Source organism: Nothoprocta perdicaria, unplaced genomic scaffold (assembly GCF_003342845.1).
Source record: "Nothoprocta perdicaria isolate Ctin4 unplaced genomic scaffold, notPer1 scaffold_73, whole genome shotgun sequence".
Lineage (NCBI taxonomy): Eukaryota > Metazoa > Chordata > Aves > Tinamiformes > Tinamidae > Nothoprocta > Nothoprocta perdicaria.
In genome coordinates, this window is record NW_020456010.1 from 3020787 (window position 1) to 3034226 (window position 13440).

Below are 13440 nucleotides of genomic sequence, written 5' to 3' on the forward strand. Positions count from 1 at the left end.
CTGGCAGCTCCGGAGCGCAGTGCACGCCAAACTGGAAGTCCAGAACAAGCAGGTATTGTCCACTGTGCTGAAACAAAACAAAGGACCTGGAATATGGGGCCTGCTTGGCGGGAAAGAAAGAGACCCTGGAGGGAGCCAGCGAACAGAGGAAACAACCTACATTAACTGGGGACCCTGGCAAGGTGCCTTCATCTGCTGCTGTGTGCACACTGAACCACCAGTGCTCGCCCCGCTGGGAAGGCAGCACTGGGACAGCTGGGATGTGAGTATCTCTCAGCCACAGCAGGGCAGAAGCCTGAGGGCTTGGAGGAAAGGAGCTCAAGGCTTATTTACAAGCCAGGCCCTTTGCCCCCAGCCCGCTGGTTACAGGCAAGGGCCTGGAATTTGCCAAGCACACAGCCTGTCACCAAGGGCCAGGGATTTCTGCTGAGGCCCCCATTCCTTGATAGGGAAAGACTGGTAAGAACTGCAGGAGACGCTCTACAGGATCTGCTTAGCTTAGCTGTCTGCATATTAAGCTCAGAGGTTAAGGATTTAGTTCCACATATCAGTTTACTTGCAAATAAAGTGTCTCTTCACATTTTAATCCAAAGCATGCTCCATTGTCTTGTCCGCTTCCTCTTATGCCCTCTCCCCACGACCTTCTCCCCAGCAGAAGGCGGGGAAGCTATTAGAAAATATTCTGTGAAATATTTAATATCCAAACAGCAGGGTCTATGCGTGCCATGAGAGACTAATAGTCCGCATGGTCAGGACAGGAAAGGCAAGAATTGTTTCTAAGCCCCGAGGTCCTACTGGGAAATCTTTCTGAGGCTGCAATTGTTGCTAAGTGAAAACCTCTCAGCTAAAGAGCCCTTTAAGTGACTTGCAAACTGGGGGAGCTGGGACTGTAGGTATTTTAGCTTTAGTAGGTATTTTAGCTCTAGCTGTAGATATTTTAGCTCACCTCCACTGTGCACAAGGCCTTTGCACAGAAACTAAACAACCAAGTGACGTTTCAAAATACATTTTTCAACCTTATGTTAGGGAGAGCAATTTTCCATYCTCTGTTCTCAAAGGAATTTACATTATGAGGACATCTGAGCTTCCTAGGCTTTYAGGACAGACATGGCAGAGATGCCAAATGGTTTGTGATTTGTCAACAAAATTATGAAACTATTTGCTTATGTGTTTATGAGGGCGGAGGGACTTTCAAAGTTTGAGGAAGGATTTCTAAAGGTAGAATATAGAGCTGCTATGTGGCCTAAGCGCTGTCTCTAAATATGCACAAAAGCATACACCTTTTTTCTTTTTTTTTTTTACTTGAAATACTTTAGGCTGCTACTGGGACAAGAGTTGAAAAAGTTAAATTACATCTGAACTCAGCTGTGAAGTTTTATTAGGTAACCACAGAGCGTAATCCTGACTTTGCCACCACTCAGCTGAACTGAGGTAGACTGAGCACCCTGCACTGGTACTTACTCAAAGGACTGACTATAGAAAGCTTCCCCAGAAGTCAGAATCAGACCTGTAAATCCAAGGCTCACTTGACCCGTTATGAGCAGAACCTAGATCATCTGATGCCACCAGACTGATTTTGCTCTTAAAGTCAATGTTTCTCTTTTCCAAGTACCCTTTTACTGGCAGTTCCCAGACACTTCCACTTTTGATCACAAGACGTTCATGTRGGAGAGTTTTATACAGATTATGAACTTTTTTTTTTTAATCAAAAGGAGAAATCCCCCTCAAATGGCCACGGTRAGTAAAACATGGGTGAGGGAAAGGACTCGATACCTGAGTTTACTGAGCATGTGTTCAACAAAGCATCAATTGCTGTACAGGGCTGTACAATGCCAGACTAGGTCATTCTGCTGCAAAGAATAAAAATTTCCTTGACTATATGTGGAAGACAGTCCTGAACACCTAGGGCACCTTTACTCCCCTGATTGATAGTCAAGAAACCCAGGTGGAAGAGGGTGGCCTTGGGCACTCGGGACACTCGGCTGCACCCACGCACGGGGGCYGCACAAAGCCGCTAGAGGGCCCAGCATGCCCAGGAATGAGGAGCACGAGCCTAGCAGGGACTCGCAACTGCTTTCAGGAAATAAAAGGCCCCTTCCTTTGCCCATGAGTTAAATACATATAATAGTTATCCCTCTAAAAATACCCTCTGCCACTTCTGCTGTACGTGGAGTGCTTTAAACCGCAGGCTTCACTGAAGCCCATGGGATTTTCCTTTAGCTCTCTGCTCCCAGGCCCCGCTTGCATTTGATTCAGCCTCGCGCAGCTCTCGCTCCCCTGACCCAAGCTTCCACACAGCAGCTCGTGTGGCTTCTTGTGCCCACAGCAGCAGATGCCTGACAAAGTACGGCCCAAAATAGCTAAACAGCTGGTTTAGAGTAACACTCRCCTCAGAAAAGAGTCTTTGAAACACCATTTGTAGATCAGGCACAAATTAACGAGCGCTTTAAGCAGTGCCTGAGGACACAGGCTACGCTGCCGCGGATCAGCAGCAGACTCCACACACGTGAGGGAGTGAACTTCGCCACAGCTAGTGCCGTGACCAGCACACGCAGGGCYCCCTCGCTATCTCTCTGAGCAAACAAAGCGGCGTAAACATCATCTCCAAAGCACGGAAAGTTTCTCCTYGAAGTCGACTGCCCTCAGATGGACTGGGAAGGCTGACATCAGCCAGGCCTGTAGCTGCTTTGCTGTTGTCAGTGTGCAGAAGCCWGTGGCAGCAAAGACTTTGAAGGCACTAAAAAAAAAATATATATATATACCCTCAGAGTTCGGGGTTTAGGGCAGTAGCTCCAACATTCATTGGCCTACGCACAGCAGCACACAAGCCAAACGTGGCAAGGAGCAATACACCTTTCCACATCAAACTGTGCACTGTCTGTAACGTGGACCTTTCCAATCCACAGGGAAGCTTTACTAAGGGAAACTGCGTCATTACGTRAAGACTGAGACAAATTTAGCTTTAAAGATGAAGTATAATTGTATCTTCATTACCCTGAGTAAYAAAAGCATGAAGGGATCCATGGCTCTTCTTTTTCTTGAGCAATCAGGATATCATGGAGATGGTGAAATGGGACAAAATATCCGGCACGAGAGAGCAGCCAACTCGCAGCTGGGATGGCTCAGCACGGAGGTCTCCAGATCTCCTCCACACAGGGGCAACGCAGGACTGAGGTAAAGATCACAGAAGTTGATTTCCCAGCATTGGCAGAGAGTACAGGCTGCATCTCAAACTTCACACGTTTCCTCCCCCATCTTCAGCACACTCTGTTCAACCACACACCGAAGCTGTGGGCCCTGAGGCTTTCCTAATGCCAGTCCCTCATAAAGACTTCTTTTTCTTCTGCAAAGACACAGACATTAATCCTTTAACAAATACACCCAAGGAATCARCAGGCCATGATGCTATTCTACTGTCACCTCTCCCATTCTGGTATGTGTGAGTCTACTTTATAGATCCTCAAAGTCATTGAGGCAGGAATTGAACTTTGTTGCTCAGCACAACCAGAAAAGGCAGACACGGGGCAGAGACAGAAGACACAAAACAAGAAGGATTTTTTTTTATTTCCTTTTAATAATTAGAGGCCAAATTAACAGCACAGGAACAGTTAGAGCGAAGGAGCACCTCCCAAAYACACTGCAGATGTTTTTGTGAAACAAATCAACATTCATGTGGAGGAGGAGCAAGATATCTCAATACCAGAATTAGTTGTTTATAATTCACAAACAGAAAGAGAGCCTTTTATGAACCTCCTCTTTTTTAGGTTTCCCCTTCTTCTAGAAAAGAACCCCAAAATGGCTACTGCATGAAAGGATATCAACAGGATGGCAAGAAACTTTTCTCAGCCATCACACAAAGTTGCGGGCAATGGCCAATACTTTGGAGAACTTTCCTTCTTTCTGCCGCAGGAGATAAGGTATCGGCGTTTTTATTCTAGTCCCTGTTGGATTTCCATTGTCTTCTATAAGTACCACATTGTTGGAATCAAATTTAGGCGTCATGGTGGGGCCGGGCATCTTCTGCCCTACAATTAAAGCCTTCTTCTTTTCTCCTTTGATAGCCAGGAGGATGGTATCTCCTACTTTGCCAACCCCGTTCTTGTTATACACGTGGATGCACTTTGGTGGCCGGTGGTACGGCGTGTTCCCCAAGGCGCTGTTGTCCACCACGCGCACACGGGTCAGCTTCTGTATCGCACTGCAAGCTCCAGTAACACTAGACAGGAAAGAACCAAGCGAGACCTCTCCTCAGTAAGCCTTGTGGAGCGAGGGCAAGCCCAGGACCTGTCATTACACAAGCCATTTGGAAGGAGCCTGCAACAAATATGTATCATATGGGTGACACATTTACTGCATTCAATGTGCTCTTCGAGAAGCAGATGCTACTCTTCACTAAATGTCAAACATAAAAACGACCAACTTAATCTGAAGCATGACAAAAGCATGGCGTGAAGAGGGGCTGGCTGGGTCTTGTAGCAACGACAGATGACTCARTTCAGCTTCAGTTTATGGAGGGGGAAAAATGTTTGTTTTTGCTACAAACAGCCTATAGGGAGCTAAAACTTGAGTCACRCGCTTCCAACCCTATATGCACTCTCCAGCAACAAGGCATTTTCTGACCAGTCCTCTCTGCACTGAAGCCTGTGAAGCCTTATCATCTTATCCTGCTCTCACTAAAACCTCTGAAGCCCTGGTGTGACCAGGCTAACCTGCCAGCAGCCAGCCTGACTGACTGACCACTGCCTTTCCCATGCGAGCAGATCCCAGGGAGAAGCCCACTCTTCTTCACGGCTTTGTGCTGCAGGATTAGCAGCAGTAGGAGAAAACAGGATGCTAAGTTGATAGAGCTGACTCTCAATACACTTAGAAACAGTAGGAAAAAAAAAGGAAAAATAATTCATCTCCCTTTAAGGAATAGCTATTCTTTTACTCAAGTCAGTTCAAATTCACATGATTTGTTACTTTTACTCAAAAGAGATGCAATTACAGACCTTCAAGAAAGCAGAAAGATCATTCCTACTGCTAAACAACTGCTCTGCAATAYGATCCTAGAAGCATGCTGGTCAGACATGCAAGAATGCCAAGCTGCTGTCAGCTGGACTGCTCCAACAGACAGCATGCAAAATCAACCTACATTCCCCTAGCGTTACAGGCAGCACTGCTTGACTCTGCGGATTTGCCTCCCTCCTGCTGCTAACAGCTATTCTTTATGCTCCCATGCAGCCTATTTACTGGCAACGCCAGTAAGACACATATAGCTCCTCGAAGGGTAACCCTTAACGTTGTCTTCGTGCCCTCTCCACACCACGGAAGGCCAGCAGTGGTGGAAATTACTATTCTCACCCTGCAAACTGAAACCCTGAGCCTTCAGAGAGCTCTGTGCTACAGACTGCCCATACTCACACCAAGCGCACTGGTCTATGCAAGGCATGGCAAAACGCAAAGTTTAAGGGGCTTTAAATGCCTCGAGCTTGGAATAACACCTAAAGAAAAATAACAAAAGGGACACTGTCAAGGTAGAAGGAAATATTTTTTTTTCAGATTACTCTTGTTCCAAATACCTGAAATGATGAACTCCAGAAGAATTTTAAACATGCATTTGGCTTTACATCAGCAGGGGTTGGCTGCTGCCTTTCTTTTTTTTTTTTCCTCTCTCTTCACTTGGCTGGAGAGAATCCTCAAAGGCCTATAAAATTCTTCATAAGCATGCAAATATAGAGCTCAGCTTGCCAGGAACCTGAATCTCCAGTCGTGTTGGGGCTCACCTTACGAATTATGAAATGACAGGAGGTTTTTTTTTTTAATTAATTACCCTTTTCAAATTAGACTATATTTTATGCTTACTTGACTTAACAACATCTCTTTGAATCGGGATACTGACCCCAGGAAAACAAAACAAAACAAAAAAAAAAACGGATTTGAAAATTACCTGAAGTGTCGTTGGATGACTGTGCTGCTTTGTTGGGCTATGGATAAGCCCAGTCGTCCATTCACGAGAGCCATTTGGATGTCAGTACCTTGCCCTGCAAAAGAAACAAAAGAATTATGGACTCTGGAAAGTGGGCAGGCTGCATTTCATTTTGTTTTACATGTGAATCACACCGCAGAGTCCCAATAACCYTTTTGACACTGTAATCCACAGCATCCAGCGCTCAGAGGATCTACAGCACGCTACGAAGCAGAGCAACAGCCCGTGCCTGAACTCGGTGGGGTGGTACACCTCAGGTTAGTGTGTCTGTACTGAGTGCTCACTCTTGGTAGGCACAAGGTGTTGAGCAGCCTGTGCTGAGAACCCAGAATCACTCCCTGGACAATCCTGCCCCGTTCAAGCTGCCCAGATGCAACTGCTTCCTGTAACATTACAGAGTTGGCTCTACACACAGACATTACCCTGGCTACATCCGAGCTGGTTACGAGCTTAACCTCTGCCCAAGTACCACACTCTCCTCCCCTACCTACACATGAGGCTGTTCCCCAGCCTTACTCTGTCAAGCTGATTGAGAAGGGTGCTGCTCTGCAGCAAAGGCTCATCTCAACCAAGATCACTTCTTAGCTGAAAATAACCTAGGGAGCAATGACACAAGCAGCTATGAGAGCAGATCCAAGCCAGCAGAGGAAACACAAGYATACCTCACTTTATTGCACTTTTTTATTGTGCTTTGCAGATACTGCCTTCTGTACAAACTGAAGGCTTGTCCAACTCTGCATTGGGCAAGTCTGTCAGCACCTTTTTTTYTTWAAATCRGCTTGTGTTCACTTCCTGTCTCTGTGTTACATTTTGGAAATTCTCACAATATTTCAAACTTTTTCATTATTCTTGTAGGTTGTGGTGATCTCTCATCAGTGACCTTAGATGTTGCTATCAGAAGTGGAGCCTGAAGATGTGCCTGAATTGATGTAATCTCATGACAGAACTTCAACAGATGAGGAATTGCTTTTTACGGATGAGAAAAGACAGTGGTTTCTTGAGATGGGATCTACTCCTGGTGAAGATGCAGTGAACATCACTGAAATGGCAACAAAGGATTTTAAAGGCATTACATAAACTTAAACGATAAACAGGGACAGGGTTTGAGAGAACTGACTCTGAAAGGAGCTCTACTGTGGGCAAAATGCTATCAAATAGTGTTGGAATCTATGGAGAAATCCTTTGTGAAAGGAAGGATCAATTGATGTGGCAAACTTCATTAGTTTCATTTTAGGAAATTGCCACAGCCACCCTTAACTTCAGGAACCACCTGGATCAGTCAGCAACCACCACCACCAAAGACAGACCTTCTACCAGCAAAAAGATTAAGACTTGCTGAAGGCTCAGATGACGGTTGGCATTTTTTTTAGCAATAAAGTACTTTTAATTTAAGGGACATACATAGATTTCTGCTAGATATAACACTACATAATAGAGTGCAAGCACAACTTCATATGCATTGGGGAAAAAACATGACGTGATTTTATTGCGATTTTCCCTTTCCTGCAGAACCCGCAATACCTCCAAGCCAAACTCGCAAGGCTCTGGAGGCAGCAGCCGTTCAGCCCAACTCAGGTAGTGCTGGGACTTCCTATCTGACTGCAACTACCTCCCCATGASGACACTTACCCAGGCCCTGCTACCGTAGCCAGCACGGGCTCTGCTCCYCTCCCTTTGGAAGCAAACATTAACGAATATGGTCCTCTTATCTTCCCTGGCCACTTTGCCAATTCTGACGAGCTTAGAGCCCATTCTGAAGCAATTTTCTTCCATTTTTAAAATGAAACAAAGCCGAACTAACTTCTTTGGGGAAAAAAAAATCCACAGAGCCTTCTGAGAGCTGCTACCACTGTTTCTTTTACTACAACCAAATAAAGACCAAGCTAAATCTGCATTATCTGTTACTGTTCATATTTTCCCTCACGTTTACTTAGTTGAAGATTGTTTTTCCCTCGGAGTTTGCAACTTTACGTCCCCCCAGACTAAGTGCCACCGAACAGCAGGCTGAGAAGCACTGGGGATAGACACGACAGAAATTTTGCAGCAGCATTTCCTGATCAAAGCACGTGCTCTCCAGCGCACAGCAACTGCCTCAGCTCTCACACGGGCAGGTTTGGAACACAGACACAGGTGCAGGGAAAGCTGACATTGCTGGGCTATAAAAACACACTTTTCCACACTGTGGAAGATCTCCCAACGAGTAGAGCTTCTTTTCAGAGTTCTCTCACACTGCTCCCTGCCTGAACTTTGATTCAAAAGGGGTTGTGTTTTTGCAACAGGTACTTATCTAGCTACACACTCCTAATGTAAACAAGGCCCTGTAGTATTTACAGTGCTGCTGGCATCCAAGGCCCATTTACCTGGGCCTTGCTGCTGCTGGGATTTCTAAGGTAGATTTAATGCATTACCTTGCATAAAACCCCCAGGGAAGAGGGGCTGCATCCCATCCTGCACCTGGGTGCACMATCGCCCTAGATAAAACCCAAATCAAGTAGGAACAATCCTGTTCCTACTTACTCCCAAACTGCACCAAAGCCTTGGATCCCTCCAGAAAGCCTGAAGAGGCAGTAGCAGTGAGTCTTGACAGATGTTTGCTAGTGAATCCAGCTGCCGTGACTGTCCCTCCCCTCTATTCACCTGCTCTTGGGAAGAGTCATGGCTTTTTTTCTACRCCATGGAGGCAGTGAAGACCACAAACTTGCTACAGAACTCCCAGCAGGAGCACCCACAGTGCTAAGTACTGAAAGATGGCTTCATTTTCCAGATGACTCAGTATCTCCTCTTTGCTAGGAGTTCTTCCTCAGCACTTCAAGATGTGTCACAGGCTACAAAACTTTGCATAATTGATTATTTGGTATGCAACTTTTTTTATTTAGGGACTGAATAAACATGGGGATATTACCAATTAACAGGAAGGTTTGGGGTACAGAGGAAGGGAAGAATGCATCTGTGGCTCAGAGTTTGGCACGCAAGGGAGCAAGTGAATCACATTTTCAGCTATTTTAACACGCCAACTTCCTTTCTAGAAGTGAACAGACAATAGTTCTGGTCTGATTCCAGGCACTCCTCAACGAGACCTAGTTCTAAGCTTCTCCCTCTGCAGCTCTGCACAGGGCGCTTGATCTCCTCTGCCCTGAGTTTCCCCTCTGCAACCCAGCTAATCCTAAATGCGGAAGGGCACAGGGGTCATCCCCTCTGTGTGCTGCCACACAAACACTCAAAGTGCTGCCAACCTTTAACGGCCACCCTAAGGTGCTGAAAGCCAGATGCTCCCCTGGCCCCATGCATGGAGCACCTCACTCCTTCCATATGCGGATTTTTACCTCGTTCCAACARGTCCTTTAAAAGCTCAGCAGGGAGGAGGCAGCACTTAGTCCATGTGCTGGGAATGCCAACTTCCCAGCATTGCAAGGTGCCTTCTTCAAGTCTTGTCTTGCCAAGGAGCTCCAAGGAGTTTAGGAGGAATAACTCTGGGTGCTTCAAGCACAGCAGAATTGGCAGGACAATTCCCAGAAGCCTGGGGCTACCACTGCCCAGTTGGTACAGGAATGCACTATACAGTAATGTGGACAGGTAAAGCAGCAGCACTGCTYCTGCTTAATAACCAATCGCAGCTAATCAAGGAATTATCTTGGAAGAGACTTCTGGAGGTCATCTGGTCCAATCTCCTGCTCAAAGCAGGATTAATTTCAAAGTTCCAGGGTAGACAAGAGTAGCATTTAAGCAGACACTCTCCTAAAATAAAAGGCTCAACACAAAGGCAACTGCTGATATAATGTGGGCCACGTACAGCTGCACCAGAAAASCAATTATAGAAATCATACAAAGTAGCTTCTCAGGTCCTGCACTACTGTATTTAAATTSTAGCTTATTATTTATCTCCTGGCTAAAGAGATCTGTTTTCTTAAACTCAMAATCTTAGAGATGCTCTGCTTCTCTCACTTCCACAGGTCCGCCAGAAGTTAGCAGAGCCCACAGACTAAGCTCAGAGTAAGATTTAGGAAAGGGTGAGGGAAGGCATTTGTTAATCAAATATTCACTAAAATGACCCGATTTCTGCTTTACTGAKTAAGTTTGAGCACGCAATAACCTGCTACAGCAAACACTCCCTTCTCAAGGGCCCGTGAGCATTACCCCATTCAGTGCAACAGATGGGTACCAAGTTTTAACACGGCACAACACAATTCTTCACTAGTTTTAAACCTCAGGATGCTATTTATCCACYGTACCCCTTTCAAGTGCCCCATTAAAACTAATACTTTCACCATTTCCCCTTGAGATTAAAGAAGTGATTTATTCATACTAGAAGTGCAAGGYGATTTCGAATGAAGGAACTCTGGAAAATGTCATGCCAGCTCACAGAAGCAAGTGCCATACAGGATTTTCATCAAAAGGCTGCAACGAGGCAAGGAGCCTGCCTCAGGGAACCGAGACGAGGGAAGGACRACCTACAGATAAGGAGGGATGGAATTACATACTCACTTTAACCAGCACAGGCTGTACCAAGGAAGAGAGCCGTACACCCCCACTTGCATTTCCATCGTTTCCTTTGTGCTGGCACTAACACTTGTGTAAGCCAGGAACAGCTCTCAGACCTGCCAGGACCCTGATCCAACTCATCACGCAGCCACACGAACGCTGGGGCGAGGGCTTGTGGCAAAACACAACGTGGGGATTTCTCTTTTTCCTGGCAAGCCAGATTTGCATTGATTTGAAGCAACAGCATCTTGAGAGAAAAGCTAGGTAAACGGGACAAAATAAAAATCTCATCCCTCCCCCTTTTGAAAAAAAAAAAAAAGGAAAAAGAAAAAACACACTGATGTGCATTGCAACAGCACTCTGTTTGAACCTGCATGACTAACACAGCCACAGGAGCCCTATAATGGTCTGTGCCTGAACACTCAGCAGAACAGAGGAATGGCTCTGACCAGGTTTCTATTAATGGTGTCTGTGCATATACACATATACATACATATATACGCATCTCCCATAGGATTAAAGAAGAAAAAAAGATGGTGTTCTTACCTTACCTGTATTCTACAGTAAAAACACCTTTAAACAGTGCTATTAGTGAACAACCCAATCTTGCCTTCTCTTCCAATTAAAAGTTTTGGAAACAGCATCTGCTCCCAATTCCCTACTCCACCGCACAAAGTACTTCCACATGCATCCTATTTTCTCTTCTCTGCTAGTAACTCACCCCCACACACACCGAGGGAAAACAACCTAATGTGCAAAGCAAATGCTGAAGCCTGCTCCACAAAATCTGCTGTCAAACATACAAAACAAAGCAGGAAAAAACGTTCTTCACTTTAGCACTAGCAATCCTATCTGAATAGTCAAACAGTGGGAGTCAGCGTGTTCTTTCTTCTTCTAAAAGGCCCACATGGACATGCTCTGGGAACCACAAGGATTTGAAACGCATCCGTCACCCATCATTAAAAGGCAGGAAATAAACCCAAGACAATAGGCACGATACAAATACCCACCTCCCTACTCGGAGCCGCAGGTTTATTTATAGAAGGGCCACCGGCGGGAGCCGCAGGAGGCAGCTGTGAGCTGCAGGACTCGTCCATTCACAGCTCCCTTCATAAAGGGGCAGATGTGATTAAGGGCGCGCGCGTGTTAAAAATACTTGAGATSTTCATTAGTAAGACATAATTGGTTTTACATTAATACCATGCGGAAAGGCCAAGATTCACCAAAAGGGCTTAACTCTTCTAGAATTCAGTTTATGAATAGGATTAGTTATTAAACAGGATATTTATTAATCCGAGTTGCCAACACTACATCATTACATTTGTTAAAGGAAAAAAACTCCATTCCTACGGTTTTCAAGGAATTCCTTTCCTACAGTTTCACACACTATTTTTTTTCTCTAGGTCACAATCAGAAAAAAATGACCAAAAAAAAACCCTTCTGYATATACCTTCAAATGGAAATTTACTTTTAACATTTTAAGTATCCAGAAGTCCCATCTCTAAGGTACTTATGGTTCTTATTCCCAAAGCACCTTAATCCATGCTGTATATTCATATTCCCAGCACTGTACTAAAACAGGAAGGGATTATTCCCAGTATATTAGCAGGAAATTAAGCTATGGGGAGGACAAAATATTTTCTAAGGTCAAAGCAAACTTATGGTAAATATATTACCCAAAACTACTGTTCTTGTCTCTAGAGGCGAAGCCCAGGAACATCCTTCACCTGTGTCTTTTGGAATTCATGAAGAACCAGCTCTCCTTTCCCATTCACCCAAAGGGCTGCAGCACCACACTTATCACATCACAAATGAACATTATAACCTCTCCAAAAGTACTGAGGTCTTGAGGGCAGGACCACAGACACCAAAACAGAAGATGAGATTCTGTCTCCCGCCCCTGACCTAGGCTACCAGGTCCCAACCACTGAGATACAATCAAAAAGCAGAAAACAGAAACTATGTTGAGGGGGAAGCTCTGACAAGGAGGAGGACACAAATAAGAAGGAAGAGAAGGTGAAGAGCCTGTGGCTCAGCCATCAATAATTAAAAGAATAAGGAACTACTGACCTAGGACTGATTTTCACAGGGCAAAGAATGACAGCGGCTAAGGGCCTTCCTGATAAAGCTCCATCAGCTTCCCAGCCCCGAAGGGCTCAGGCTGAAGAGGACACAACCTGACGACTAGTGTACCACTTCCACAGCGTGGCACAGCACCTTCCGCTTTGCTGGAGCGAGACCCGCTTCTCGCTCAAAAACTTCCCTGCACCCGTTTYTCCTTTTCCTACACAGGACCCTCCCAGGAGCTCTGAGCAGCACTTGCAAACTCGACAAGCTGACACAGCTCGGATTGGTGCCTGTGTCCTGCTTCTACAAGGACTTATTACCTGTCCACTTTTACCACAGGGAATATGTTTTCTAGCCACAACGACTCTGTGATTCTACATGTTATAATAACAAACCTGACACGTAGTCTCCTTCCCCGAATTATGCCTCCCTTACTCACTGGACCTCCAAAGGTCTTTTCCGGAGAGAAGCCATCACCGCACAGGCTTCTGCCCGCACCTCCCGAGTCCCGGTGACACACACGGGACAACACCGCCCTGCTCAGCACCCGGGAATCTGGGTCTATCCTCGCGGCGTGGCTCCCCGCACCCCGGCGCGCCTAACCCCGGCAGGGCCGCCCGAGGAAGCGCAGAAAGGCTCTGGGGGCCGAGGCGGGCGCTGCACAGCGCGGGGGCCGGCCCGGGAGCGCCCGGGCAGAGCGCGGAGCTGCGGCAAGGCGGGCTAGGCCCTCCCGAGGAGCCCGGCCCGGCCGTTACCGCCCGGCCGTTACCGGCAGGCCCGGCCGTTACCCTCCCCGCCCCGCGCACCTCAGCGCACGCCGCACTGCGTCCGCACGCCGGCACGCACGCACATGCGTAAGCACGCACGCACACACGGCGACAAGGGAGGCGACGCGCGCAGGCGCGGGACTGGGTGGGGAGAAGCCC

General features: G+C 46.5%; 1 protein-coding gene across 2 annotated transcripts; it reads right to left on the reverse strand.

Annotated features, from left to right (window-relative positions):
• Positions 1 to 3581: 3581 nt before the first annotated feature.
• On the reverse strand, positions 3582 to 13021 carry MRPL14 (mitochondrial ribosomal protein L14). 2 transcript variants are annotated; one of them, XM_026051216.1, is made up of 4 exons: positions 12124 to 13021; positions 11458 to 11554; positions 5930 to 6023; positions 3582 to 4216 (listed from the first exon to the last, which is right to left on the reverse strand). In XM_026051216.1, the coding sequence occupies exons 3-4, from the start codon at positions 6001 to 6003 to the stop codon at positions 3850 to 3852; spliced, it is 441 nt and encodes a 146-aa protein (XP_025907001.1). In that variant the 5' UTR covers positions 6004 to 6023; positions 11458 to 11554; positions 12124 to 13021; the 3' UTR covers positions 3582 to 3849. The 2 variants fall into 2 exon arrangements, with proteins under 2 accessions (XP_025907001.1, XP_025907002.1); XM_026051217.1 differs by lacking the exon at positions 11458 to 11554 and having other exon boundaries at positions 12124 to 12140.
• Positions 13022 to 13440: the final 419 nt, after the last annotated feature.